The 27,279-nt window shown below is 36.2% G+C and overlaps 1 protein-coding gene across 1 annotated transcript in view; it reads left to right on the top strand.

Moving 5' to 3' along the window:
• Window positions 1–6,787: 6,787 nt before the first annotated feature.
• Gabra4 (gamma-aminobutyric acid type A receptor subunit alpha4) overlaps window positions 6,788–27,279 on the top strand; it is a 70,639-nt gene continuing 50,147 nt past the window's right edge. Inside the window, exons 1-6 of the mRNA XM_046442752.2 lie at window positions 6,788–7,343; window positions 7,733–7,851; window positions 21,509–21,576; window positions 22,601–22,821; window positions 22,969–23,051; window positions 25,735–25,878. Coding sequence (XP_046298708.1) covers window positions 7,258–7,343; window positions 7,733–7,851; window positions 21,509–21,576; window positions 22,601–22,821; window positions 22,969–23,051; window positions 25,735–25,878 — 721 coding nt within the window. The 5' untranslated portion in view covers window positions 6,788–7,257. The remainder of the gene's footprint in view (window positions 7,344–7,732; window positions 7,852–21,508; window positions 21,577–22,600; window positions 22,822–22,968; window positions 23,052–25,734; window positions 25,879–27,279) is intronic.

The following is a 27,279-nucleotide window of genomic DNA, read 5'->3' as shown; positions in this document are numbered from 1 at the left end:
GGAACACTAAGCCACATCCTCAGCCCTATTTTGTATTTTATTTAGAGTCAGGGTCTGGCTTTTGCTGAGGCTGGCTTTGAACTTGCAATCCTCCTGCCTCAGCCTCTGGAGCTGCTGGGATTACAGGCATGCACCATCTTGCCCAGCTATAGTTATTTATTTACTTTTTTAAATTAGTGTCTTGTGGATGTACATGATGATGAGATTCCCTGTGGTACATTCATATGTGTACACAGGAATGTTACATCAGATTCATTTCACTGTCTTTCCCTGTCCCATCCCACTTCCCTTCCCTTTGTTTACTCCACCAATCTTTGTTCTATTCTTTTTTAAATTTTCCCTTCCATATTTTGATCAGCTTCTCATGTGGTATTTTTCATGTCAGTAAATTTATACCTACAAGCAATGCACAATGTTATTTTTCATGTTCTAAATTTTCTGTGAATGATTTTTTACTGAAGAAATCATTCTTCTTTTTGCTTAATTTGTTTACATTATATTTTTGGCATATATCCATATTAATGCATACACCTTATTTTCTAAATTTTAAACGCTATATATACTTTAGTTTAGATAGGGTTGAGAGTGCACCCAAAGGTCACGTGTGGGAAATATGGTCTCCAGAGTTGTGATACAAGAGGTGGTTGACTCTTTAAGATGTGGAACTGAATGAAAGGAATAGGCTATTTGAGGCATTGTCCTTTAATGATATTAATATAGAGTTTAAGATTAAGGTTTTTGTGTGATTCTGGTTAGGTATTTTGAGAAGGTTGTTATAAAACTAAGACTGGACTTTCTTTAATCTCTCACTGATTTTCTGTCCCGTCTTGTGATCTCTCCCTTTCACATGCACTCCTACCACAATATCATCTGTAATGGTGTGATGCAGCCAGAGGATCCTCACTATAGCCTTATTTTTTCGGCCTCCAAAAGTCTGAGCTAAATGAACCTCTTCTTTATATAGTACTCAGCTTCATGTATTTTGTTTTAGCAATGGAAAACCAACTAATGTAGCATAACACTCCATCTACACAGCAACATAATGCATTCATCTCCTGCTAAAGGACATTTCATTTTTTCTAATTTCCGATTAATAAAAAATGCTATATTTTAGATGTTTGTTTATGAACAAGTTTGAGAATTTCATTAGCCTATAAAATGGGCATGAAATAGTTTGGTAATATGGTCTCTTGATATATGACACAACATAATATTATCATAAAATAGGCACTTATAAACAAATTTAATAACATGTTTGATTTGGGTCACAATTGGTAATGCATAAATTTCCCTCAATAGCCATTATTATTAGGTACTAAAAACAATATACATCACTTCATAATAGGAACTTTGAAAATGTATACACATACAACACATATACATGAATGCAATTAAGAGAATACTTATTCTAATAATTAGAATATTTATTCCAATAATAGTACTTTGTGTAAACTTTATGGAATATTTATATATAGAAATATTCATGACTTTATTGAGAAGTATTTCCAAATACACTCTGAGAGCTCATTCTAGAATTCAAGTTCTAATAAATAAAATAATGCTTCTCATATTATTAGTGATTTGCAAAAAAGCATACAAGTATTTGTTAAATATATTACTGAGATTTCTGACCCTTCAAATGTACTCTTCCTACTTATTATAAAATATATGGATCTTCAAATCAAACTAAAGCTGACATTGGAGAGCTAGTATTTCATAACATAATTTTAAAAATATGGTATTTTGGAGATCTTTCAGCATGTCTTAATGTCCAACTGGACGTTGGATAATTATAAAAATATTTAATTAATTATTTAAAATACACACTATAATAGTTGATTTTCTAAATTCCATGGCTAGAGGTTATTCTAGTAAGGTACAAGCATCACCCAAACTGTATTTCTTTTTCAAATAATCACACTGAAATAACTATGTTTGCATTAACTATATGGCAAAAAAAAATTTTGGAGCAGTTTCAATGGATATTATGAAATATTACTTCAAGTAGAATTTGTTAAATTCCTTCAGATTTGAGAAGACTTGTAAACTGTAGATAAGGATGTAAATTGGTACAGCCATAATGGAAAAAATAGAGAGGTTCCTCAAAAACTTAAAATGAGAACTACCACATGACCAGCAATTCCTCTACTGGATATATGTCCAAAAGAAATGACATTAGCACCTTGTAAATAGATTTACATGCTTTATGCTTATTGTAGCATCATTTATCATTGTCAGAATATGGAACAACCTAAGTGTTCATTGATGGATGAATGGATAAATTATGGCATGTTTTTATATATGTATACATATATATGTAAAATATAATATATATGTAATATATATTTTACATATATTATTTATAATTTATATTATATATATTATTTATTATTCATCCACATGTATATAATTACATACAATTTATTATTAATCCTTTTTTTTGAGAGAGAGAGAGAGAGAGAGAGAGAGAGAATTTTTTAATATTTATTTTTTAGTTTTTGGCGGACACAACATCTTTGTATGTGGTGCTGATTGAACCCTGGCCGCAAGCATGCCAGGCGAGCGCGCTACCTCTTGAGCCACATCCCCAGCCCATTAATCCTTATTTAAAAAGATACTGTCATTTTCTATGACACGGATGAAACTGGAGAGTATTGTGCTAAGTAAAATAAGCCAAACACAGAGAGACAAATACCAAATGATCTCACTTATATGTGGAATTTTTAGCAAACTGAATACATAGAAATGGATGGTAGAATGGTTACCCAGGCAAGATTGCACACGGGGAGGAAATAAGGTGATGCAACCTTAAAGTGTACAAGCTTTCAGTTATTTAGGGTGAATAAGTTTACAGCTCTAAGGTACAGCATGGTGACCATAGTTAACAATATTGTATTATGTGCTGAACATTTCAGTGCTCAGAGAGTAGATTTCAAATGTTCTTATACCTCACACAAACAAAATGTTACTATGTAAGGTGATTTATATGTTAATTTGATTGATAATAGCAATCATTTCTATATATATATATATCTGTATCATATCCTACAACTTAGATGTACACACACAGTGAAAAAGTTAGTCAATCCCAAAAAACCAAATGCCATTTTTTTTCTCTGATATAAGGAGGCTGATTCATAGTAGAGTAGGGAGACTTATGGAAGGTATGGAATATTTTAACATCTTCTTAGTTCTCCAAAGCAATATAGTCAGTTGGAGGAATCCACTCAGAGTATTGGGCCATCATTTATAGAAAGCTCATACAGAAAGCAGTAGCATATTTAATGATGTTTTAAACTTAAGGTAAATTAAAATTGCTCCACAAGGTGGGTTGCTTAAAAGCATGGGAGGAACAGAAGAACTCTAGATAGGGCATAGGGGTAGGGGGGAAAGGAAGGGAGCATGGGTTAGAAATGATAATGGAATGTGATGGACATCATTACCCAAAGTACATGTATGAAGATACGAATTGGTGTGAATATACTTTGTATACAACCAGAGATATGAAAAATTTGTGCTCTATATGTGTAATATTAATTGTAATGCATTCCACTGTCATATATAAATAAAAACTTTTTAAAAAAGAATGAAGCTAAAAACTACAACCAATAATAATAGAATAGGCTGGCATACAAGTACCATTTCAATGGCAATGTTGTTTTAATAAAAATAAGGAAAGACATAACTAGAGAGCCTCAGATCAGTTCTTCTTATCTATACAAATAAATGGGACAGAGAACTGAATTAACATAGTCAATAATTCCTATACTCTTAGAATAGAAATGTTTCAAATTCAGTCTGCCTCCATAAGCCTTCAGAATTTAAAGCAGTAATTAAACCACTATCCTCTTTAAATGGATATAATTGGTTCAATATTTACCAGAAAGAATTAACAGAAAGAAAGAAGAATAAGTTGAACTCTTTCAGAATACTAGTCACTTTATTAACACTCAAAACATTTGAGAAGTTGACCACATATGGGACTGAATAGCCACAAATGATACTTAAGAGTTGCATAATAGACTATAGAACCTGACAATGGACAAGCTCATAAAATGTAGTGAAGATGTTTATCACACATGAGTTACAAATGTTTGTTCACCTACTTGTTTGAATATTTCATTATGTGCAACATCTTTTATATCAAAACATTATTCCATTTTATAGTTGTTTATAGCATGCAGATCTGGTGAAAGTTATGAACACTTTCACAAGAAAATATATTTTGTTCCATAGTACAAGATATTGTGTTCATTTTCAGGGGATTTCTGAAGTGTCTGCTAAGATTTTAGCCTTAGGACAATCTATATTATTTGTATCCCATTATATCAGATATAAACCTATCTGTTAAATTTATAAAATGTAACTGGCTTACCATAATGATATTTTTAAAAAGTGTACTTGGACCCAATTCAAATTCTACTAAACATAGCAACCAAAGACTTATGGAAGGTATGGTACATTTTAACATCTTCTTAGTTCTCCAAAGCAATATAGTCAGTTGGAGGAATCCACTCAGAGTATTGGGCCATCATTAATAGAAAGCTCATACAGAAAGCAGTAGCATATTTAATGCTGTTTTAAACTTAAGGTAAATTACAATTGCTCTTAATGGTGGGTTGCTTAAAAGAAAACTCATGTTGACAAGCAATGTGTATTTTTAAATAAGATTTCAGGCAGAAAAACCCAACATATGACTTCATTAAGTAATATAAAGGTAGCATAAGTAAAAGACTGTGAAAAAATAAAAAGTGATATAAATGCCTTTACTATTTTCTTAGCTAAACTGTAAATGTAATATATATATATATATATATATATATATATATAAAATATATATTCTGATTATATATGTATATATTCCATTTTCTGTATATATACCATATACTATGTATCATAAACCAGATAATGAGAATATAATTAGAAATAACTACACTTAAAGGAGGATCACCGTTTCTATTTCCAGCAATTAGTTTCAAATATTTAAAGATGAAAATTTAAACACATATGGAAATTATTTTTCCCAAGGCCATTTTTTGTTGTTTATTTTTAATATGTGTATTTTTAAACACAAATTGTATGGGATACTAGTTCAAAAAAGGCTAATTTCAATTTTAGAAAGCGTAGGAATGTATTAAGATTGGAGAAATAATATAAGAAGTAGTATACTAGTTATGTATTTTGAGCTTTTATGCAGAAAATATGTAGAGACAGATGTTTTCATGGCATATCTAGTATTTGAATTGTTTTTCCCAAATGAGATAGCTTGAATTTCATCTGAATTATGAAGATGGATCTGGGACCAAGTGATTCACTGATTTAATTGTTCATTCAATATTTATGGATATGCCATGTACTATGCACTATAACAGATGAATAAAAATTACCCAGCTTGGGCCTCAAGGATATTATAATCTATGAGAAGAATGGCACAGATGAAATAAATATGAAGTATACTAAATTCTGAGAAGACAGCAGTGCAGAATGCAGAACATCATGGCAGCACAAGCTTTGCCTATTACATACTGTGGACACCTTTGGCTTCCCTTTTGAAAGAAAACTGTAATCAGGAGATTGAAACAAACAAAACCCCAAACCCCTCTCTAAAATAATATTGTTTTTTTTTTTAATTTTATGTTTTGGGTACTGGGGATTCAATTCAGAGATGCTTTACAACTGAGCTACATCCCCAAAGGCACCCCCTACCCCCCAACCCCTTTTTAAATTTTGAGACAGATTTTTCAGTAAGTTGCTTAGGGCCTTGCTAAATTGCTGAGGCTGGTCTGAAACTTGTGATCCTCCTGTCTCAGTTTCCTTAATTGCTGGGATTACAGGCATGGGCCACCATGTCCAGTCCTAATATAATGTTTTATATTGCCCACTACTCATCAAAATTTGAACAAATCATTAAAATTCTAACCAAAATATAATAATTGATTTCTCATTCCAAGGACTTAACATCATTGATCCATTATATGCACATTTCCACATATGCAGCAGAATTAATGTGAAAGACACTTTCTCCCTTGAAACCAATAATTGTTTTTAAAAGATCTGATGGAAGTCCTCATTTTTATTCAATAGAGCAGTAAAAGTATATACTGCTTAGTTTTCCCTTTCAAGTCAAAAATGAACTAACTTGCTCCCCTTTATTTTTATTTCTTTCTGTCCCCCCCCCAAAAAAAACCCTCACGTAGATTGAAGCATTTTTTTCTTTCTTCCTCCTCTCCTCTCCCCAGCTATCTTCCCCCTTTCTTCCTTCCTAAAGCCATCAATCTCTGGAAATCCGACAGCTCCATTCTGAAGTGTTGCAATAAGTGAAAGTGATTTTGTCCCGCAGTCGCTTGTCTCTCCTCCCCTCCAGAAAAGGATGGAACAGCAAAGTGGAGGCCGTGCGTGTGTCGGTGGGCGCTGGCAGAGTAAGCAAATTTGGCATTTTTAAAGCAATAGCTTGACAAATATACAGGGGGTCCACTTCTTAAGTTTGGCGAGAGTCCGCCCAGGTAGTTGAAACCGCTGTTATCAGGAGGAATCTCTTCTTCCTTTTGTCACCACTGACATTCCTCCTACCGCTAGCTGCTGAACGGGAGGGTCCCAAAGATTATTTCTGCCCAGTCTAGATCCCCTTTCCTCACTCACCACCGTCTCTTACCCTCACGCCCAGCAAACCCTGTCATCCCGCCCTTTCTCCACCTCCAGCACTGGCAATGGGTACAAACAGGTCCTCGCACAACCTAATAGAGAGGAGCTTCATTGGTTAGATCCAAATCCCGGCGGAAGAGAGGAGGACCAGGAGGGAGAAGAGGAAGCCCAGCTCCGCTGTGGGCGGAGATACATTGGGGTGAGGGCTTGCAGACCTGGAGAGGGGCGAAGGACCTAGGTCCTCGTCCCCAGAGTTACAGGTTGGAACAAACTTGCCTGGCTTTGCGTCGCAGACGCGTCCAAGTTAACCCCTGTACCTTGATGTGCCGGCACGAAAGGGCGAGGAGCGGTATACATAGCTCTACATACACATTGAAAGCTGAGCGAGGAAAGGAGGGGGCGAGGAAAGGCAGGTTCCGCCTCCCCTGGCCCGCGTGCACACACACGCCCACCGCGGCTCGGGCTGGCGGAGCGCGGGCGAGTGTGAGCGCGGGCGAGTGTGAGCGCGAGTGTGCGCACGCCGCAGGAGCCACTCTGCCCTCTCCTCGCACCCTGCTCAGGGCATCTTGAGAGCCTGGAAACGTGAACAGGCTTAAAGTATGGCATGTTGCAAAGATGGTTTCTGCCAAGAAGGTACCCGCGATCGCGCTGTGCTCCGGGTTCAGTTTCGCCCTCCTGCACTTCCTGTGCATAGCTGCTTGGTGAGTTCTCTGGGGTCCTTGGGAGGCGCGGGGGAAAGGAGAGAAGTGGGTAGCTCTTGGCCCTCTCGGTCCGCCCACCCCTCTCTGAGCGAAATGGACCTTCTTTACTGTAATATCGTGGGCTGAAGCCAAGCTTTTCTGTGACCACGTAGACGCGGAGAGGACCAGGGGCTCCTGGTGCAAAAAGAGTGTGGGTACAAGGGTTCGGGCTGCCGGGGCCAAGGGGTGCGCTTTTCTGACCATTTTGGTCTTCCTGCATCCCAACCCCCAACCCTGTCTCTAGCTTGGGGCCAGCGACTATTTCCCTAGAAGGCAAACCTGTTTCCACCTGTTCTCAGATGCATTCTTAAAATAATCCTTTCCACCCCCGTTTTTTTTGGTTCTTGCAGTTTAAACGAATCCCCAGGACAGAACCAAAAGGAGGAGAAATTGTGCCCGGAAAATTTTACCCGCATCCTGGACAGTTTGCTCGATGGTTATGACAACAGGCTGCGTCCTGGATTTGGGGGTATGAACTATTTTAGATGCACTAGTGTGTTCTGTCTGTCCCTTCCTAATCTGTCTGTCTGTGGAAAAATCATTAAGTATGCCCTGTGTGCAAAAATGAAAAAATTCTCTTTCTGTCCCTCTTCCCCCTACCCCCCTCCGCCAATTTTCCCTCTCTCTTCCTCTTCTCTCTTGGTGAGACCTATGACAAGAAGACCGCCCCCACCAGTACTTTCCCATCTCCCTGCCCCCTCAGAAGCTTTGCCTCTCCTCCACACTAATTACCTACCGACCTGACAGCAGGGTAGGGATGGTTTGGGAGAAGGGAGAGGCAACAACAGATTTATTTGAGAGCTTAGCTGAGACTGCCCTGCTCCCTCTGAACTGAGTTTCCCTCAAACTGGTTACTTGGCCCAGAGCAGGTTGCACTGGAGGCAGCTGATCTGAAGTCCCTTGTCCTCCCACGTGTCCCTTTCTCTGCCAAAAGCTGGGCCTGTGTTCTACCTAGGGCATGAATCTGGGGCACGAAGCTGACTGCTTTGCTAGGGAACTCAATCCATTGCTTTTCTCTTCATTTTACTTTCTTTGGGAAGGTGGCATTTGCTTCCCTCCTAAGATGATGGAGTCAGTAGTGTTCAGCTTCATTTCTTCTTTCAACCATATACGTATATAGCCTAACAGAGAATCAGCCATTAACAGTACTGTTGCTCTCGTATTCATATTTTCTTTGCATATATAATAAGAACCTATGTGGCAAGCTCTGTGCTGTAGCTTCAAACAGCTTCTCAGTCCAGTTCCATGAAGATAAGTGACTTGCTAGGATCCTACTCACCAGGTCGGCCCACCTCTTCTAATAGCAAAGTCCCTGTTCTTTCTACTGTTCTAATTACCCTTCAGCAAATGAAGTGAATAAGACATAAACGTTAGTTCGAAGGCGCTTACATTCTTTTAGCAGTAATAGTAGTACCAATAATAACATCCACTAATTTTGTATTCATTATATAAAATTTTCATGTAGACCATGCATTTTTACAGGTATTCCTTTATGCCTCACAACAGCCCCAAGAACAAGCCCTAACTTTATCCTTTTTTACAGATGAAGAAACTGAGGCTTGAAAAATTAAGTAACTGCTTCAAGCTCACAGTTAGTAAATGTCAGGGACGGGATATGAACCATGATTGATTGTGTATTTAAAAAATAAACCATATAGATTGGGATGGTATTGTGTACAATGAGATGTGATCAATATCACATAATATTAGAAACAAGGAGGAATCTAATGCTTTCAATTGAGGGTATATAAGAGAGAGACGGTAGGAGACTCGAGAAAGTAAAAGAGTGGGGAGCGGACAGCATTAGATATGAGGGAGGAGGAGTGTGGTCCCAGGTTAGAAAGAGTTGTTGGAGATAAAGTAGTTGGATGGTGTAGAGTTGATGATCCTTTGAACTCTATCTAGGCTCATTCTTCTCATTTAACAAATGAGGCAACGAGGACAAGAAAGGATTTAGACAAGGACACATAGCGTATTAATGATAGGCTTGGATAAGGTCTTCTGAATTCCAAATGATTTTTTTTTTGTGTGTGTGTGTGTGTGGATTTTATTGAGAAAGTCATGGGAAGCCACTGAAGGCATTAATTCAGTATTTGTGTGTAGACAGTGATAAAGATGGATGAAAAGGATGGGAGTTTTTTTTTTCTGGTTCTTTTCCCACTGCCACTCCAGGGATAGGTTGCCCACACTGCATTTGCCTTCATGCAAATCTGAAAAGAGGCTTCATTAGAGAAGTGAATCATTTGTCAAGGCATGATCTTTCATAAGTGACTGGGAAATTATCATTTTAGATCAAAAATAGTTTTGTGGAGAATGTTTCAGATGATGTGGTGCCATTTAAAACTATATTATATCAATAAGAGAGGATTTATCTGCCCAGAAAGGGCAAGTTTTAAACATGACATTTCAAGTAAAAAAAAATAAATTAATTAACAAAAGCATCAACTAGTATATAGTTTAAATATGCATCAGAGAACTGATGTACCTGAACATAAATGAAAGTGAAAAGCCATAACTGGAACTATATGGTTTTATTATTATTGGTTGAAAGTTAAAATAATATCTGTCTAATTGGTTATAAAGTAAGTTGCAGTTCAAAAGGGAGAAGGTATCCATTGTATATGTTTTTTTTTTCTTTTTTACCATGTACTCTCTCCTGTAACACTATATTGATAATAAGATGAGTGAAAACAATATGTGTAAGCCAATCTTGGGTTTTGGTTAACTACAATACTGCTAAATTTCTCAAGGGCATTATTACTCATCTTGCTTCTCATTGCCAAGTGATCTGCATTATTCACCTGGACATAATTTCAAAGCATTGTGGGAAGGGGCTGAATTCTCCCCACTTTAATGGTTAGCAGTTAATTAATGATTAAGAATTTACTACGAAGTGTACAATGTCAGGTGTTTTTTTTTCTTGTACTCTGCTCATAAATATTTGTGGTAGATGTGATTCATTTTTTTTTGAAATGGGTCATTTTCTAAATGCGTACTATTCCAAATGTGACAGATGAATAGTAATTATCACCTGCAGAAAATGTGTTATCTGTTTACATGAAATTGTAAATGTGCACCAACTGAAAATAATAAGAAAACTTGTTGTTAGCACAGACTCCTGGATGCTAGAAGTTTGATCCCTTCTATGACATTTTATACTTTGTGGAAAGTTTGACATTTTATAAATAAGATGAAAACAATTCAGATTTTGACTGGTACACTATAAATATGGATCGACTTCCTGGTTCCTTTAATCCTACTTCTGCTCTTTGTGGAACATTTACTTTTTATCTGTTTATACAACTTCGCTGTGTTCCATTTAAAATAAAGCTAAAAGCAAAGATTTGAATTGAAATTGGATGGTTTGTGATTGCTCAGTAGGCCAGGCAGGGGTTGAAATAGATTTGGAAACTAAATTACATATTTTTAACTCAGCAGCACAGCTTGCAGTGGGGAAATAAAAGGAGCTGAAATGGTTCTCTTCTTTTCATCCCTCCAGGATCTCTTCTCCCTTGTCTCCACATTCTCCCTTTGGGGAAGAAAAGGGGAAAAGGTGAGAAGAGAAGGAAGGAGGCATGTTGAGAGAAGCTGGAATGGGACTTCAGAAGGGACATAGCTCTTTCAACCTCTGATGAATCAGTTGCTATCATGCTGAAGTAGCTTGGACCTGCTTAGAAGTGATGCACAAGAGAACCTTTCCACAGAGAAGCTACAGGATCATTCCTCTTTGTTCTGGTCCACTTTCAAAACTGTTATCTGCCTTCTTAAAAATGCATAGCTAGGTTACTAACCACTGGCAGATAATTTGGGAATCTTGCCCTAACTGAATTATGCAAGGTTGCTCATAACATAGTAGGACTTGACTGCACATTAGTGGTGTCCTTTACAGTTTTGAAAACATTTTTATATATAGTATTTACTAAGATTACCACATAAACAAAGAGAAGTAGGGAAAGCCTCATTATTCTCTCAGAGAAGAAGGTAGAACAAGATTCAGTGAATTGCCCAAGAACTCTACAGTGAGTAATAGATGAGGTCACAAAATCCAATCCAACCTTTAAGTCCTTAGGCAGCTGGTCTATTGCTAAGTCCACCTCTGAGGCTTTTTGCATAATCCTATATATCAATAATTGAATTGTCCCCAAAATGCCTTCTTGTTACTCAGTTACATAAATTCTTGAGATAAATAAAACTATATTTCCCCCAAAGGAGTGAAATGAAACTCAATTCTTCCTGGTACTGGGAATTGAACCCAGGGACACTATACCACTGAACTGTATCCCTAGTCCTTTTTTTCTTTTCTTTTCTTTTTTTCCTTTGGACAGAGACTTGCTAAGTTGCCAAGACAGACCTTAAATTTGAACTCCTCCTGTCCCAACCTCTGGAATAGCTAGGATTTCAGGAGTATACTGCTATGCCTGGTGAAATAAGAACTTTGATTCTAAACATTTTATAATGTTTAAAATGGAAAAAAAATGAATGCAGAAACTTTTATTCATTGAGGTTAATTGAAATATTGTCTCACAAAAAACAAGTTTTCCGAGAAATGCTTTCAAATGATTTATATCTCAATCTCAAAGTGTAGTTCCTGTGTACTAGCTTTATTAATTGAATGTCAACAGAGAACACATTTTTTAAAATACATGGATGTAAAATACATTTCAACTCCACACAATGATAGAAATGTAAAGCTTCATTCTCTTTTGATTTGTTACATTTATTCATTCATTTATCTATTCATCTATTTATGTGCATTGAGAGATTACTCTGTGTTAGAATAATGCAAGGCTGTGAAGATATGGTTCTGATCCAGAATTGGACCTCATAGTTCTTATGGAGAGAAATGAAAATAGCAAAGAAGCAAATAACAAAATAATTAAATGAAAATGCTATGATAAAGGCTAATAGCATGTAAGAGAGAGAAAAAGAATTTGGATGGGGGAATCTATTTTAGATAGAAATGGTAGTCAAGGAGGTTTTTCAAATTAAGAAAGACCTACACATGTCAGGCATGGAAAGTGTAGGAGAAAAGTTATTTTCAGGCAGAAAAAATAAAAAGCCAGTGCAAAGTCCAAAGGTATATAGTACAGAATTGTCATTTAGACAGTGAAAGGTGTTTGTTCTGCCTGTAGTCAGAAAGCAAGAGCAAGACTTATAGAATGAGTTTGGGATGGTGAACAGAGTCTAGGTCATACAAGACCTTTGGGGATCCTGTATAAAAACAGATTACTTCCTCAGTGAACCTGAAAATTGTTGGAATTCTTTTTGACATGCTATTACTTAGATAGTAATATGATCCATCTAGTTGCTACATGAAGAAAAAGAGGCAGGGCAATATGGAAACAAGAGAACCAATGAAGAAGGTTTTGTTGTTGTTGTTTTTGGCAGGTTAGAGTTCTCTCCATTAAGTTGATGGTTACATGGAAAAACACTATAGATGTAGTAAAAATGGTTGTAAGTGGATAAGTGGAATCAGCTGAGGCTTTTTTTTTTTGGTAGGTTTAATTGGACGAAGAATTGCTGTTAGATTTGATGTGGGGGGTGATATACAAAAGGGAAACTTTTAAAAAGATTCCTTGTTTTCTATTTTGGGAAACTGGGTGAGGATGATATTTTTTAAAGTTAAGGAGGGTTACCCAACTTTCTGCTCTCACGAACTCACACTGTAGTGGAAGAAATGCAAAAGAAGCATCAGAGATAAATGGTTTATAGTGTGCTAGATGTTGCTGAACTGCTATTGAGTGGACTATTAAAACAGGGGAAGAGGTTGCAGTTAAACTTGGGTAGTTAGGGAGAGTTCATCAGGAAGGTGCTATTGAACACTGATCATAGGTGAGTAAGAGCATAAGCCCCATTTGGGTGGGGTCTTGGGGAGAGATGGGATTCTAGGTGCAAACATGGTTGCCTGTGCTTCAGGGCTGAGGAAAAAGAAGGTGTCCATGTGATGAAGACATAAGGTTGTGCAAACCTTTGAATGCTGAGGACTTTGCTTTTCCTCAGAGTCCCACCAGACACGACTTGAGGGATTTTAGCAGGGGCAAGTTCTGCTAAAGGCTCACCTTGACTGCTGTGTTGAGAACAGTCAGTCAGAGGCAAAGACAGATATGCAGAGGTTTTTCACAATAAACCAGGCAAAAGATGATGAATATTTTGTCCAAGCTGGCAGCAGAGAAGTGTGTCATTTTCTAAGAAATGATTGGCTTCTGCCCATATTTTGAAGTTAGAGTCAAATGATGACAGCTAGAATGTGGGATATGACAGAAAGGAAGGTGTGAAGGCTGACTCCAAAGTTTTTGACTTAAACATCCAGTAAAAATGGAGTTGTTAAATTATAGCAGAAGCAGATTGGGGTATGATGAACCGTTTTATGTGCCTAAGTTTAAGATGCTACTAGAATCAAGTGGTCATGAGCCTGGAATTCAGAGATGATGGGCATATCAACATACATGTTATTTAAAATCATAAGACCAGAGAGATCACTGGGAGATTACAGATGATAGAGAAGAGGCTCCAATATTGAGTTCTGATGCTAAGCAGAGAGAAGGGAAAAGGAATCTCTATCCCGGAAGATTGTGGAGGCATGGCTGGTGAGGTGTGATGGCAGGAAAACAGAGTGTGCATGAGTAGGAAAAAACCAGTATTTTAATTAAGTTAAACACTTCTGACAGATCAAGAAGGGAAAGATATGAACCTAAAATTGACCACTAGATTTTGCAATGTGCATATATTCAATAATTTTGACAAGAGCAGTTTTTAGCAGCATGGTGAATGAAGAAGTCTGGGTACATTCAAGACAGAATGAGAGAAATTTTCTTCTGGGTGTTTGTTCAGGAAGTAGATAAATGGGATGGTAGTTGTAAAGAGAGAGAATCAAGAGAGCTTTTTAAAAGTGGGAGAAATATGATTACTTTTAAAATTGGCAGGGAAAATACTATATGTGGAGGGAACTGATGGTATGTATTGATGAGAGGAATTTTTGTGCACCTTAAGCACGAAAACTGGATATAATTGATGATGAAGTTGAATAGGGAGGGAAGAAGTTGAGGCAGTGTGTACAGATTTTCTTTTTCAGAACTTTAAATGTGAAAGGCAAGAGACACAGAGGGTTGCCTTTTTTAAGGTTAGAAATATCATAACTTGTTTGTGTACTACTGGGAATAATCTAGTTGAGGATAATTTAATGTTAGAGTGGAGGGAAGGGACATTTGAAAGAAAGATCCCCTTTAGAAGATAGACTGGACTTTCTTATTCTTTCAATTTACCAAAACCAAACAAAACATAACTAGTTATGTTATTCCTGTGTTAATGCAGGAATATTCAGAGGTAAAATGATTATGTTATGAGAGCTGTGAACAAACCACTCCACCTAGTTTGAATGGACTGATTGGGTGGTAACTCTACATTGATGGGGTGTGGCTGGTGAGGTGGATCACTGAGGGCATGCCCTGGAAGGGGCCATCTTCCCTGTGGCCCCTTCTCCTTTCTCCCCTTCTCATTTCAGTGATTCCTGGTAGCCATGAACTGAACAGCTTTTCTCTGCCATGTCCTTCCACCATAATTTTCTGCCTTATTTTGGGCCCAGAGTAGTAGAGTTGACTGGCCGTGTATTGAATCTCCGAAGAAGCCAAAATAAACTTTCCTCCTCTAAATTGCTCTTGTCAGGTATTTTGGTCCTGGTGACAAAAGGGTGACTACCACAATAGTACTATTCTATGTTTACATTTTCTGTAAGGTAAGGATATGAAGGATGCATTTGGTGTTTCCTGAAACAGGCACTGCAAAATATAGATTGTGGGATATTAGTAAATTGGTGGATATTTAGGTAACACTTCATGGCTTATTAGATTTTTTTCAGGTAGAAAAAATACCACAGCTAGTACTTGTTTATCATTAAACATTGCTGCTTTATACCAGGTCTTTACAGATATATTTATTCTAATAAGCCTCAGGTGCATATAATTGATTTCAGGATTAAAATAATCCTTGGTTTATAAAACATTTTTATTGGCTCACACATAACCTTCTTTCCATTCCTCCATCTATACATCTACCCACCCATCCATGTACTAATTAAAATATGGTAAACATACCAACTAAACCATGAGCCAGCACAGAGTAGGACCTTGACAACTTTTATTCTGCTATGTGCTTTCTTCATGCTATCTTTCTCTCTTCCCCTCCCAAATTAACCACCACTCTGAATACTTTTTGAATTTATTTTCAATTTATAAAAAGTTATCTTTTTTTGAAAGTATATTTTAAATGTTTAATTGCCTTGAATTTTCTGTATTTAAACTTTTGATGTTTTTTAGACTTAATTATGTATTGCTTAGCTTCATTCTTATTGTTGCGTGCTGTTATAGATCGTTCATTTTAACTGTTGTGTGATATTCCCATAGCATAGAAACCAGCTTATTTATCTTCTCTGCTTGGCAGTTGGCTTATTACTTGTTTCCAAGATTGTATTGCTGTGAATATTCTGGTCCAAATTTCCTGCTGTAAATGTACAAGAGTTTCTTTTGCATACATATCAAGGAATAGATTTTTCTAGGTCTTCGTGTAAGTGGGAGTTTCACTTGAAAAGATAATGCCAAACTGTTTTCCATGATGAGTTTGTAAAATGAAAGTCCCTTTTACAATGAACATGAGATTCAGAATCCAAATACCCTTTAATGTCAGGGAAGAGTGTGTATGTTTGGGTGTATGTGTTTCCTATGGAATATTTGACATGGTAATTTTATCCTGCAGGGATCTTATTTTTTCTGAATTTTGTCAGGATCCTAATGTAGTTGAATATTTTTTCTCATCTTTACTGGCCATGAGTGAGTATTCTTTTTCAGTGAATTGCTTGGCTTCATATTTTTGCACAATTTATTGTTGCTTTTCCTATTCATTTGATAGCTTTAATTATTTGCAGAATAGACCAGCATTGATAGAAGGATAATATTATAAAAGAAGCATTAATCTTTAATGTCTCCTAAGTAAAAGAAACTTCTAGAAATCTATATTTTTTCCTGCTTTCTCAGCAATATTAATGGATATCTGTTATTTTTGTTTAATATTCAGGAAAGCTTTATTCCTGTATTTTTGTAAATGACAGGGAAAATTAGTGATTTGGGTATATATTTCACTTAAGATTCTTTGTTGTTTTCTCTCTTAAGTTTTTGAAATCTCTAGAATTTTAGACACCACTAGTGGATTTCGGTGGACACATGATGTGGATGGCTAAAAATTCCAGGACTGTTTCCTTAGGTGCATAGCTGGGGAGCCAATGTAGAGAACAAGGATTGACTAGTTTTAAGATGAGCAGAACACCTTAGGGCTTTCTCATGATGTAACGGCAAATTGGAAATCATTTTTGGAGACAAAATTAAGCAGTGATATCCTCAACCAGCTCTGTGACTGCTAAAGCAACTAGTGAAAAATTATCTGATACTTTGTTAATTACCTTCACTCTTTCCCAGTAAGATAGAATCATTAATTAGGTGAAACTATTTTCCTGAATTGCTCTTGGTCTTGGCTCTTTCTTGGACTTGTTAAAGACCACCTTCCTTCCTTACAGACAATTTCTTATAATCCCTTAGAGAATTACAGTAATCCTCCTGGCCCCAGCCCCGCCCCCACCAAATAAAACCTCCAGAAAAACAAGAAAGAAAAAAAAGAAGAAAAATAAAATTTCCCTATTATCAAAAAATAAGCAGGATTTTGTAATAAAAGATGTCTTTGATGTTACACGAATGCATTTAAAATTATGGGAAGAAGTCTTTCCAAGCTCAAAATTATTTGGTTTCTATGTAATTATGCTCTTAGTAAGGTTGATTTGAACATCCTAAACAGTGGTATTAGAGGAAGCGTCTCTAAGAATTATTCTTAATTGCATAGCGACCATTATTCATTGACAATTGATTTATCAGAAACCTATTACATTTAAGGCTTTTGATTGGTTCTGGGAGAGAATACAAATATAAATAAGACACAGTTTCTGCTTTAATCTGGAAATATTTTTAGCTTAACTGATGCAGCAAATGAATCTCATTTTTTCCTTTTGAAGGGTTTTAAAATCACTACTTGAGATGATATTAGAAACATAATGAAACACATAGTTATTCAGCACCTAGTATGTGCAAAGCACTGTGCTAGTTTGGGTCTTCGTAAAGGATTGAGATTTCACCTTTGCTGTAGAAAGACAGACTCAAGCAGACTGAAATGAGAATAAAGTAAAGGCATAAAACGATACTGCAGGAATGTAGCTTAGAAGCTACTCATGAACACAACAGGAATTATAGATATTGCATATTATAGACTAGATATAAAATTCCACATTTACTTGAATAATTGTTTAATTATTATTTTATGACATGATATAATACTATAAAGCTAGAACGCATTTTGGAGGTTAATACAAGAGAGTTAGCATTCTGACTTTGGCATACAGTATTTAGCCTCTGTGAGCTCAGTTTCCGGATACAAAGAATTCTTATGATAATAGCACTGTAAAGCATATTGTGAGGATTTTTAAAATTAATATATGAGAAGAGATTCACATAATAGATCTCCAATGAATAATAATAGTTCTTTCTCTGCTTATTGTACTTTGGGGGGAAAAACCCTATTCCCTATCCTCTGTAAGCAGTTGCACATAGAGGTACTCCTTGATCTGTCCACTCTTTATTTCCACTGCCACCTCCCTGTCCAGGCCACCATCATCTATCAACTTGCCTAGAGTAGGAGCTGTTCTGCTCTTGCCTCCCTATAATTATTGACCATTCAACTGCCAACATGATTTTGTAAAAAATATAATTCAGACATGATCTCTCAGTGATTATGGGATACAAATGAAACTTCTTATAATAGCCTCTAAGAAAAGTGAGAGCTAAGCTGATATCAGAGGAAGAAACCCAGAGAGAGAACATGGGGAAGGGGGGAGGTTAACCTCTGTATTCCTTTCCTAGGGCTACCATGACACAATACCACAGACTAAGTGGCTTAAACAATGGAAAATTTACTTTTTCACAGTTCTGGAGGCAGTAAGGTTGTTTTCTTCTAAACCATCTTCCCTTGCTTTAGAAATGGCATCTGTTTCCTATGTCTTTACATGTCTTCCAGATACCAGCCATATTGGATTAGGGCCCAGCCTGGTGACCTAATTTTAATGTAATTATCTCTTTAAAGTCCTTATCTCCAAATATGGTCACATTTCAAGGAACTGGGAGTTAAGACTTCAACATGTGAATATGAGAGTAACATAATTTAGCTTGTAACAACCCTATCTTTCACTGACATTTCTGCAAGTTCTCTTCAAGTAATTTTAACAACTTTCATTATGACATACGTATGAGCTCAGGAGTAGCTGATCTGCTGCACCTGGGCTTTTATTCTCTCTTTGTAGCTTTAATTTCTTGTCATTCTTTTCCTTCCTTGCTTTGCTTCAGCCTCACTGGCCTCTTTTCTTGTCCTTGAATACACCAAGACCTCTCCCACCTCTTAGGTTTGTTTCTTGTCTGTCTTCCCACCTGGATCCAGTTCTCTCAGCTCTTCCAATGGCTCATGCTTATCCTATAGGTCTTGGGTTAAAACTCACTGCTTTGAAGAAGCAGCACTGTAGGCAAATCTATAGTGGTCTTCCCGGGCTCTCTCTCACCAGCCTGTTATCCACTATCCCCTTAGAAATAATGGTATTTTGCTACTTGTTTCTTTACTATTTATACATGACTCCTCCCTGGTAGTGTGTTAAGTGTTTAGGGCTGGGAACTCATCAGTCTTGTTTACCATTAGAGTGTCAGGGCCTGACATAGCTAGGCCTGTTTTTTGAATCAGTGTCCAAATGAATTTCCTTTATTAATCATATGCTTTTTGGATCTCACTCAGTCTCAAAGATGCATGCAGTCATATAAAGCAAATACTGCATAATGTCACAAACAAACACTAAGTTTATAATTCTGAACACAAAATATTTTTCAAGAACCATTGAAAAAGTAGTATGTTACATAAGAATTTGGAGACACCCATTAGTATCGCGGAATGATTATAACCACAAGAATTTGCATATGCACACCTTACAACAAATTAATAATAAAAATATTGACCTAGTTTTCATTCTCCTAGACTTCCCTCACTCTTTTGGAAATATCTATAATATTAATGTGTTATAGGATACAGTAATATAAACATCATTCTAGAAAACAGAACAGTATCTGTAAACTAGAGTTAAACTGAACAACCTTACCTAGGAACTTAGAGATGCAGATTGTCAGGCGCCACCTTACACCTACTAAAACTGATCTTTGAAGTAGTTTTTGGTTTCTCAGAAATCTTGTCAAATAGTCCATTTTTCAGGACATAATCAATCTTAATTGTTTGAAACCTCTTGCCCTTTACTCTGCCTGCAATGACATGGTCTTTCTGCTGTTCAACACTTTTGCAGCTGTCTTTAAGGAATTAGAGTGATTTCTCCAACTTTTGAAACTGTTTAAGTGAAATTGCTATATCCTAGGGTTCAAAGTACATTACTTGCTTCCTGAATTACCTATTTGGCTTTAATGAGCTTATTACTACCATTTTTATTGTTGTGTCCAATTTCTAATTCAAATACAAATTTAATTAACTTGTCTGCTATCCAAAGATGTAATTTTTAACAAGTAAAACTCATGAAAAATCAGCATGATCTACAATTTTTCTCTCACTATACTTACAAAGGCTTTTTTTCCTTAGGATACTTATTCAATAAAGAATTTTGTCAGTCTCCTTCAATCTCTTTTTTTGTGTATGTGGCCCATCTTCATCCTTTATAGTGAGAAACATTTTGATTCATTTTTATGAGGCTAACTTTAGACCTAGGGCATTAATGATACCAATTGTTCTTTGCCTTATTTTGGCATAGATCCAATTTCCCAACCTGTATCCAAGGGAAATATTCCATCTTGAGAGCAGATGTTATTATTTCCACTTACGGAGTATCTAGCTTCTGGCCATGCAATGTTAAAAATCATCATTTAAGAAAATGATGTTCAAGAGGGCAACGATTTCTATATATTAATAATAAAATGCTATATTATCCATAATAGTAACTATCATTATTGAACACATTATATTCTAGCAACTGGGAAAAGTAATTTACATATGCTATCTCAATTAAAACTTCTAATGGTCATTAAAATCCTTATCTATGAAGATATCTTACCTATAGAGGTAAAATCTTTACCTGTGAAGAGGTCCAAGGTCATATAATTCAAAGGTGTTAGAGCCCAATTTGAACTCCAAAATTTCTGATTTTAAGCATTATGCTTCAAATCCGATTGTGGCCCTGTTCCCTCAGCTAAAATCTGTCAGTGATGTTGCCCTTTCTGCCCAGACACTGTTCATGAACCAGTTTTACTAAGGCATAGGAAAGAATTTGAGTAATAGCCATTATCAGGAGCAAGAAGAAACTAATATGGAAAGAGTATTTTCACGAGAGAGTCACTGTTAGCAGCATCTCATTTGAGCACTTTCATTGGGTCTCTTTTAAGTCTTGCCTGATCCATGTGGTGCCAGCTATTGAGGAGTTAAGTAACTTGCTTAAGATCACATGGAGAATAGGAGGCAGTGCAGGGATACATGTGACTTATAGGAGAGCTAGTCTTTGATCCCAATCACCAGCGAACGGTGTGCTTATTGTTAAAGGTGACTTGAATCATTTTAAAAGTTATTTACAAGTATCCTAAACTCTCCAAAGATGCATTCTTTGCAGTCATTACAATTTTTCTCCTCTTCATTCTTGTGGCCATGTTTCCTCTTTCGTAGCTCACTTCTTTCTAGGGGCCAATCAGATGATGCACTATAAAAAAAAAAAAAAATCACAAAGGCTAAAAGCATTTGTGTCTTTGCACTGCCTGTTGTAATAGTGCCCAGGGGTGATGTGTCTTTGAAGAAGCAAGGTCTTGGTAAGTAATTGGGGTTTCTTTTTTTCCCATTAAGTAAACACTGTTTTCTGATTTGGTTTACTTTAGTAGAGATTCATTATCTCACAGGAAATTTTAGATGCTTATAAAAATGTATCATACCTGTATTTATTCAATTATCTAACCCTACTAGCCTGTTAAATTGGTAATTATTTTTTTCACACATATTTACTTTATACCTACTAGGTCCTGTTACGGAAGTGAAAACTGACATATATGTCACCAGCTTTGGACCTGTATCTGATGTTGAAATGGTAGGTATTTGGGAAGCAGTATACCTTTTGGGGTTTGGAGAAACATGCCAGAAAAGAGACAATTAAAATTTATTTTATTGTCAGTCACACAAAGCTAGAAATTCAAAGAATAACCAAATTAAACTTAAAAGTTTACAAAGAGTAAGACACTGAATTTGCATTTCAGCTCCAACTTTTGAGTGTTGATTGATTTAAAGTCATTCTCAACAAGAGAACTTTCCTATTACTAGTTGCAAAGTACGACTTTGTATATAGTTTTTTTTTTTTTTCCTCTTTAGAAAACTATTGAGGAAGAGAAAATTAGAGGTTATAATTAGTTTGGGTGTGAGCTAATTGCATACACTGTATTGTAGTCCTGACTGCACTTGGTATTTTATGTGCAGTTCCTTGCTGCCCACTCTTCCCTTCTCTTTCTCCCTTGCTGTCATGCCTAAAGAGGCTAGAATATGAGTATTGGTCAGGAGGAATTTGTTCATTCAACTGTGCTATTTTATATTAAATATATTTACTTAACAGGACAGAGAACCTCCTTCATTTTTTTCCTGACCCTGTGCTCATAATGATTTGAAATGGTTGGGTTATTTGACAAATTGTGATAAACTTTATGAAAGCACAATTTATCTATTTTGCTTTGTCTTAAGAATGTCTACCATCTTATGATTAATCATATAATGATATTTGTTATCCATTAACTGATTTTTGCTATCTGGTCTAAAGTGAAGCCCAAGTCTAATTACCTGGAGCTGGCATTTTTATTAAAAGATGGTCATTATTATGAAATGATTAATATGTGTGGTAACTTATTTTCTATGAGCATAGAAGATGAAGGGAGCCAGATGGACATCAGATACTGTAATTACTGAGAATCTTTTTACTCTATTGATTTAAGATAATTTCTACTTCTATTAATTTCATTTGAGAAAGTCTTTTCTATGAGTGGGAAGAGGTAGAACTTAATGCATTTTTCTGTATGTACATGTGTAGTGCTCTGTGATCTGAAGATGTCACAAACTCATTTCCCCAGGAATACACAATGGATGTGTTCTTCAGGCAGACGTGGATTGACAAAAGGCTAAAGTATGATGGCCCCATTGAAATTCTGAGGTTGAACAATATGATGGTAACAAAAGTATGGACCCCTGATACTTTCTTCAGGAATGGAAAGAAATCTGTCTCACATAATATGACAGCTCCAAATAAGCTTTTTAGAATTATGAGAAATGGCACTATTTTATATACAATGAGGTAATCAATTTTTTCTTTTTCCTTCCTTTTAGCCTTTCTTCCCTCCTCACTTTTCTCCCTTTTTTCCCTCTTTCTTTCATTTTAGAGATATATAGAATTAATTTTAATAAAGGATTGATTTTATTTAATTGCATTTTTCCATCATAGACTCACCATAAGTGCGGAGTGCCCCATGAGATTGGTGGATTTTCCCATGGATGGTCATGCTTGCCCTCTGAAATTCGGGAGTTGTAAGTTACAAATGAAAGTATTTGAATTTCTGATTATCTCACACAAGTTTGATATGTGTTTGTGTGTGTGTGCTTATGTATGCCTGTGATTTTCTCATAATATAGCATTTAAATCATTATCCATGAAAAAAATTGTGCAAGTTTTGATTATTAGGAGTCTGTTCGCTGATATTTTGTGTAAAGAATTAAAACTTCTCTTTTCTTTCCCCAAGTCAAAAACCTACTTGTACAGATAACTTGAATAGATTAATTGATTGAGTCATAATTAATAGGTTGGTGGTCAGTGTTAGGGACCTCTGAACTTTACGTTTATGGTGTTGTAACATAGAAAGTACAAATGATTTTCTTTATAATTTAATAGTTGCTGTTGTTGGCAGAGATGTTTAGTTGTTTATAGCACACTTAGTAAAAGCCCAAAGAAGACTCATGACTTCCTGGCATGACATCAGTTATAACAAAAGCAGCCCTATCAATGGCTGAAGCAGGATACAAGAACAGTAGGCGATTCAAGGGCAGGGCTGGCATGGAGTTGGTGGGGTGGGTGGGGTGGTCAGTCCAGAGATTATAGTGCCTTGTAGACCACATTAAGGAGTTTGAATTCTATTTGAAAACTTGGAGCCAGGAATTTTGAAAGATTTTAAAGGGGTAAATCTTTGATGGACATTTCATATTTTCTTACTTTAGTTCTCCTACCAAGAATGGGTTGTAGAGATATTGGAATGGAAGCAGGAGAGTTGGAGTATGTGGTTTTAATACAAGCAAAAATGATGATGGATTAGGCTAGGATGGTATTAGAGAAGTGATTATGAAATAGATGTGTCTGGGAAATTTTGTAGAGATGAAGGCAAAAGGATGAGATGAATGGGATAGGAAGGAATATAAGATTCCTTTCTTTGAGCTCCCTTCTCTGAGATGGTAACAAAATGTGATTGCTCTTCTAAGGTCTGCCTCAAACATTTGATTCAATCAGAATCTACCAAAAATAGATGCTGGCTTTTACTATTGCTTCAGACTCTTAGTTGCACTGATTGTGAAACTTGCCTGCTGTTATCATTGCTCATTGCTTAACTTAATGAGAATCGGCAGTCACCATTCTTTTTATAACCCTAGTAATCACAATATTCAGTGGGCTAACTTGAAGCTAAAGAAAGTCATTTGCTCCCTGACCAATGATTTAATGAGAGAAGATAAAAACAGAAAAATACACATAAAGGGTGATCTCACTATAGTTGGAATTAAGATTCCTTTGTACTATAATAATTTAAATTTTATACAAGCTATTTTTTATTTAGAAGAAGTATTTTCCATCTTCCACCCCCTCTAGTTCTCGTATAAAGCACTTTTCCGAGTGACCCGAACGTAGTTGGTGATCAATCACGCTTTATATAAAACTAAAGAAATCATACACTAGTGGTTGATGTTTGGGGGCAGGGAATTAAAAAAAAAAAAGAGGCACATCATAATTAGCAAGTTAAGGCCTTACATTTTCTGGAAAGAGAAAAAGAGCACTTAACTATGTTTATAATTCAGAGGAAAGAGAGAAACCAGGAAGGAAAAGGCTCTTCTAGCAAGATAGGATAGCTAAGAGAATACCTGATTTAAAACATCATCTGTAGAACATCATGTACAGGGCTTTAAATATCTGACAAAGCATGAGTATTTAGTAGGATAAATGCTGACATATTACTGGATAATGCTAAATGATACCACAGCCTCGGAGTATGTTTTGCAAGATGACTTTTAAGGAGAATCTGTCTAGGTATGGACTCCTTTTGTAGAATTACACAATTCCCCAAGACCTCCTGTGTTCTAGCCATTTTAGGAAGGTTTTGGGTGGTGGTGGTGGGGAATGGCACATGATTCATTTTGGTTCTTTTGAACTTATTTGTGTGTGAGCCAAGCTATCTGTTCTGGGTAGACTGGTAAGCAAGCAGCTGGTCTCCATTTGCACTGAGCACCGAATAATAGAAAATGGGCTTAAATTGCTTCTGGGAAGAATTTGTTGAAGATAGAAGGGGAAATGTCCTGATTATAAGAGTTTAAAGGTAGTGGAACTGGTTGTGTAATTATATTCCCCGGAGAGCTTTACAAACAGCATAGCCAATTGTCACTGTAGAACGGTTCCCAGTTCCCAAAGAGCATGATATTACCCAGAGGCAGAGTCTAGAAGAGATGACCCCTGGAGAGCTCCTGACCAGTAGGATTTGTTTTTGTTTTGTTGTTGTGTTATTAGAGGCAGCTTCTGATACATTTGAAAATGACAGAGGTGCATTAGAATGGAGAAGTCAGTGTTGGTCAAGCACTGGAAGAGAAAAGTGCAAGAAGCAGGGGTTTGGCAGTACCCTATTGGGAGTTTAATAATCTGCTCTTTAGCTGCTTATCTTATTAGCTTGGGAACACATCCAAATGTTTTAATGTATATGGCCTTGTAGAAGCCTCAGTTTTTGTCTCTTCCTCCTCTAGTTGTTTGGCACAAAAACAGTGAATCCTGCTGATTTGTAATGCTGTTTTGTTTAATATCTATAGGTTTCTTAATTGCAACATGTTTGAGTAAAATGAGTTGAGAGAACATTGTTTTCATTTACCCCATCTTTCTTGAACACATGTCATGTTTTTAAGTGTTGACCACCAATGCCCATAAAAGAGAACCCTGACAGTAACCACATTCTCTGCTCTCATTCAGATGCATATCCGAAGAGTGAGATGATTTACACATGGACAAAAGGTCCAGAGAAATCAGTGGAAGTGCCAAAGGAGTCTTCCAGCTTAGTTCAGTATGATCTGATTGGGCAAACTGTATCAAGTGAGACTATCAAATCCATTACAGGTGAGAAGTTTAATGGTTAAATCCAATATGCTATGTAACATCAGCAGTAGAGTTTTGTCCTGGCTTCATTGAAATATCTAGTGTTTTCACAAGAACAACAAAAATTTTCCAGAAATAGAGTTGATGCATAAACCATAGCTCAGAATTTCTTTATTTATATTTATCATCTTATTTCAGTTTAAAATAAATTCTGAGTTGGTGAAATGTGAGAAGTGAGTTGGTTTTCTTATTCAGAAACAGAAGTCAGTAATCAAGTATATTAAAACTATTTTTAACAAAATCATGAGGCAATAAGTCTGATCTTCTGGTTTTGGTGCTTTCCAAAAATCTCTCTTTTTTTTTTAATGTTGCTCAAGTTTATTATGTCACCTTCCCCCTTTTTCCCCAAAGGAAAAGCAAAATCTAAATCTTAATTTCAAAACATTAAAAAAACTAAAATTGTCCTACAAGTGGATAGATGTCTGTTATTGATGATTCTTTGTCTTTGGAAAATGAATGGAAAGATTGCAGGATTTAGTTCTTATCATATTTAATGGGGAAGATCCAATTATTGCTTCTTCTAGAACTCTTTCTTGTATACACATATAAAGGGGAAAATGTTTTATCATTTTTATCTAGTACATTTTTGTACTGCTATAATAAAATGTCATGAACTTGGCAGTTATAAAGAGCAGAAATTTGTTTCTCACAATTCTGGAGGGTGAGAAGTGTGTGATTAAAGTGCCATCAGATTCACTGTCAGGTGAGAGCTTGTTTCCTGGTTCATAGAATAGAAGAGAGCAGGGGCTCACACCAGGAACTTCTTTTATAAGGGTAATAACCCCATGCATGAGGCCCCACCCTCATGATCCCAAAGCACTACACTGTTAATATCTCCTTATTGATGATTAATTAGGTTTTAACATAAGAATTTTGGGGATACACAAATATTCAGCCCATAGCAATAGTTAAAATTCATTCAGCAGATACCATCTTATAGGCTTCATCATGAATTCTTTCCATGTATTGACTCACTTAGTTCTCATAGCCACCCCATGAAATGAATACTATCACCAACTTCATTTTACTGATGAGGAATATGTAAATACAATGTATTTAAGTAACTTGCTTGAGTCATACAGCTATTAAATGGCAAAACCAAAATTCAAACACAGGCATTCTGAGTTCCAAAAACCTTCTCAAAATGTTCTGAATGCCAGATCAGGATGTTAAAATTGCATTAGTAGGGGCAGGAGTTGTGACTCAGTGGTAGAACGCTTGCTCGGCATGTGTGAGGCCCTGGGTTCGATCCTCAGCACTGCATATAAATAAATAAATAAATAAATAAATAAAATAAAAGATCTGCTGACAAGTGAAAAATATTTTTAAAAATTTTGAATTAGTAGAAAATGAGTGGTTATT

Source organism: Marmota monax, unplaced genomic scaffold, assembly GCF_021218885.2.
Source record: "Marmota monax isolate L192 unplaced genomic scaffold, Marmota_monax_Labrador192_F-V1.1 WCK01_AAM20220418_F8-fsc00025, whole genome shotgun sequence".
Taxonomy (NCBI): Eukaryota; Metazoa; Chordata; class Mammalia; order Rodentia; family Sciuridae; genus Marmota; species Marmota monax.
The sequence above is the reverse complement of the archived record's forward strand: the minus strand, read 5'-3'. Positions and strand labels throughout refer to the sequence as shown.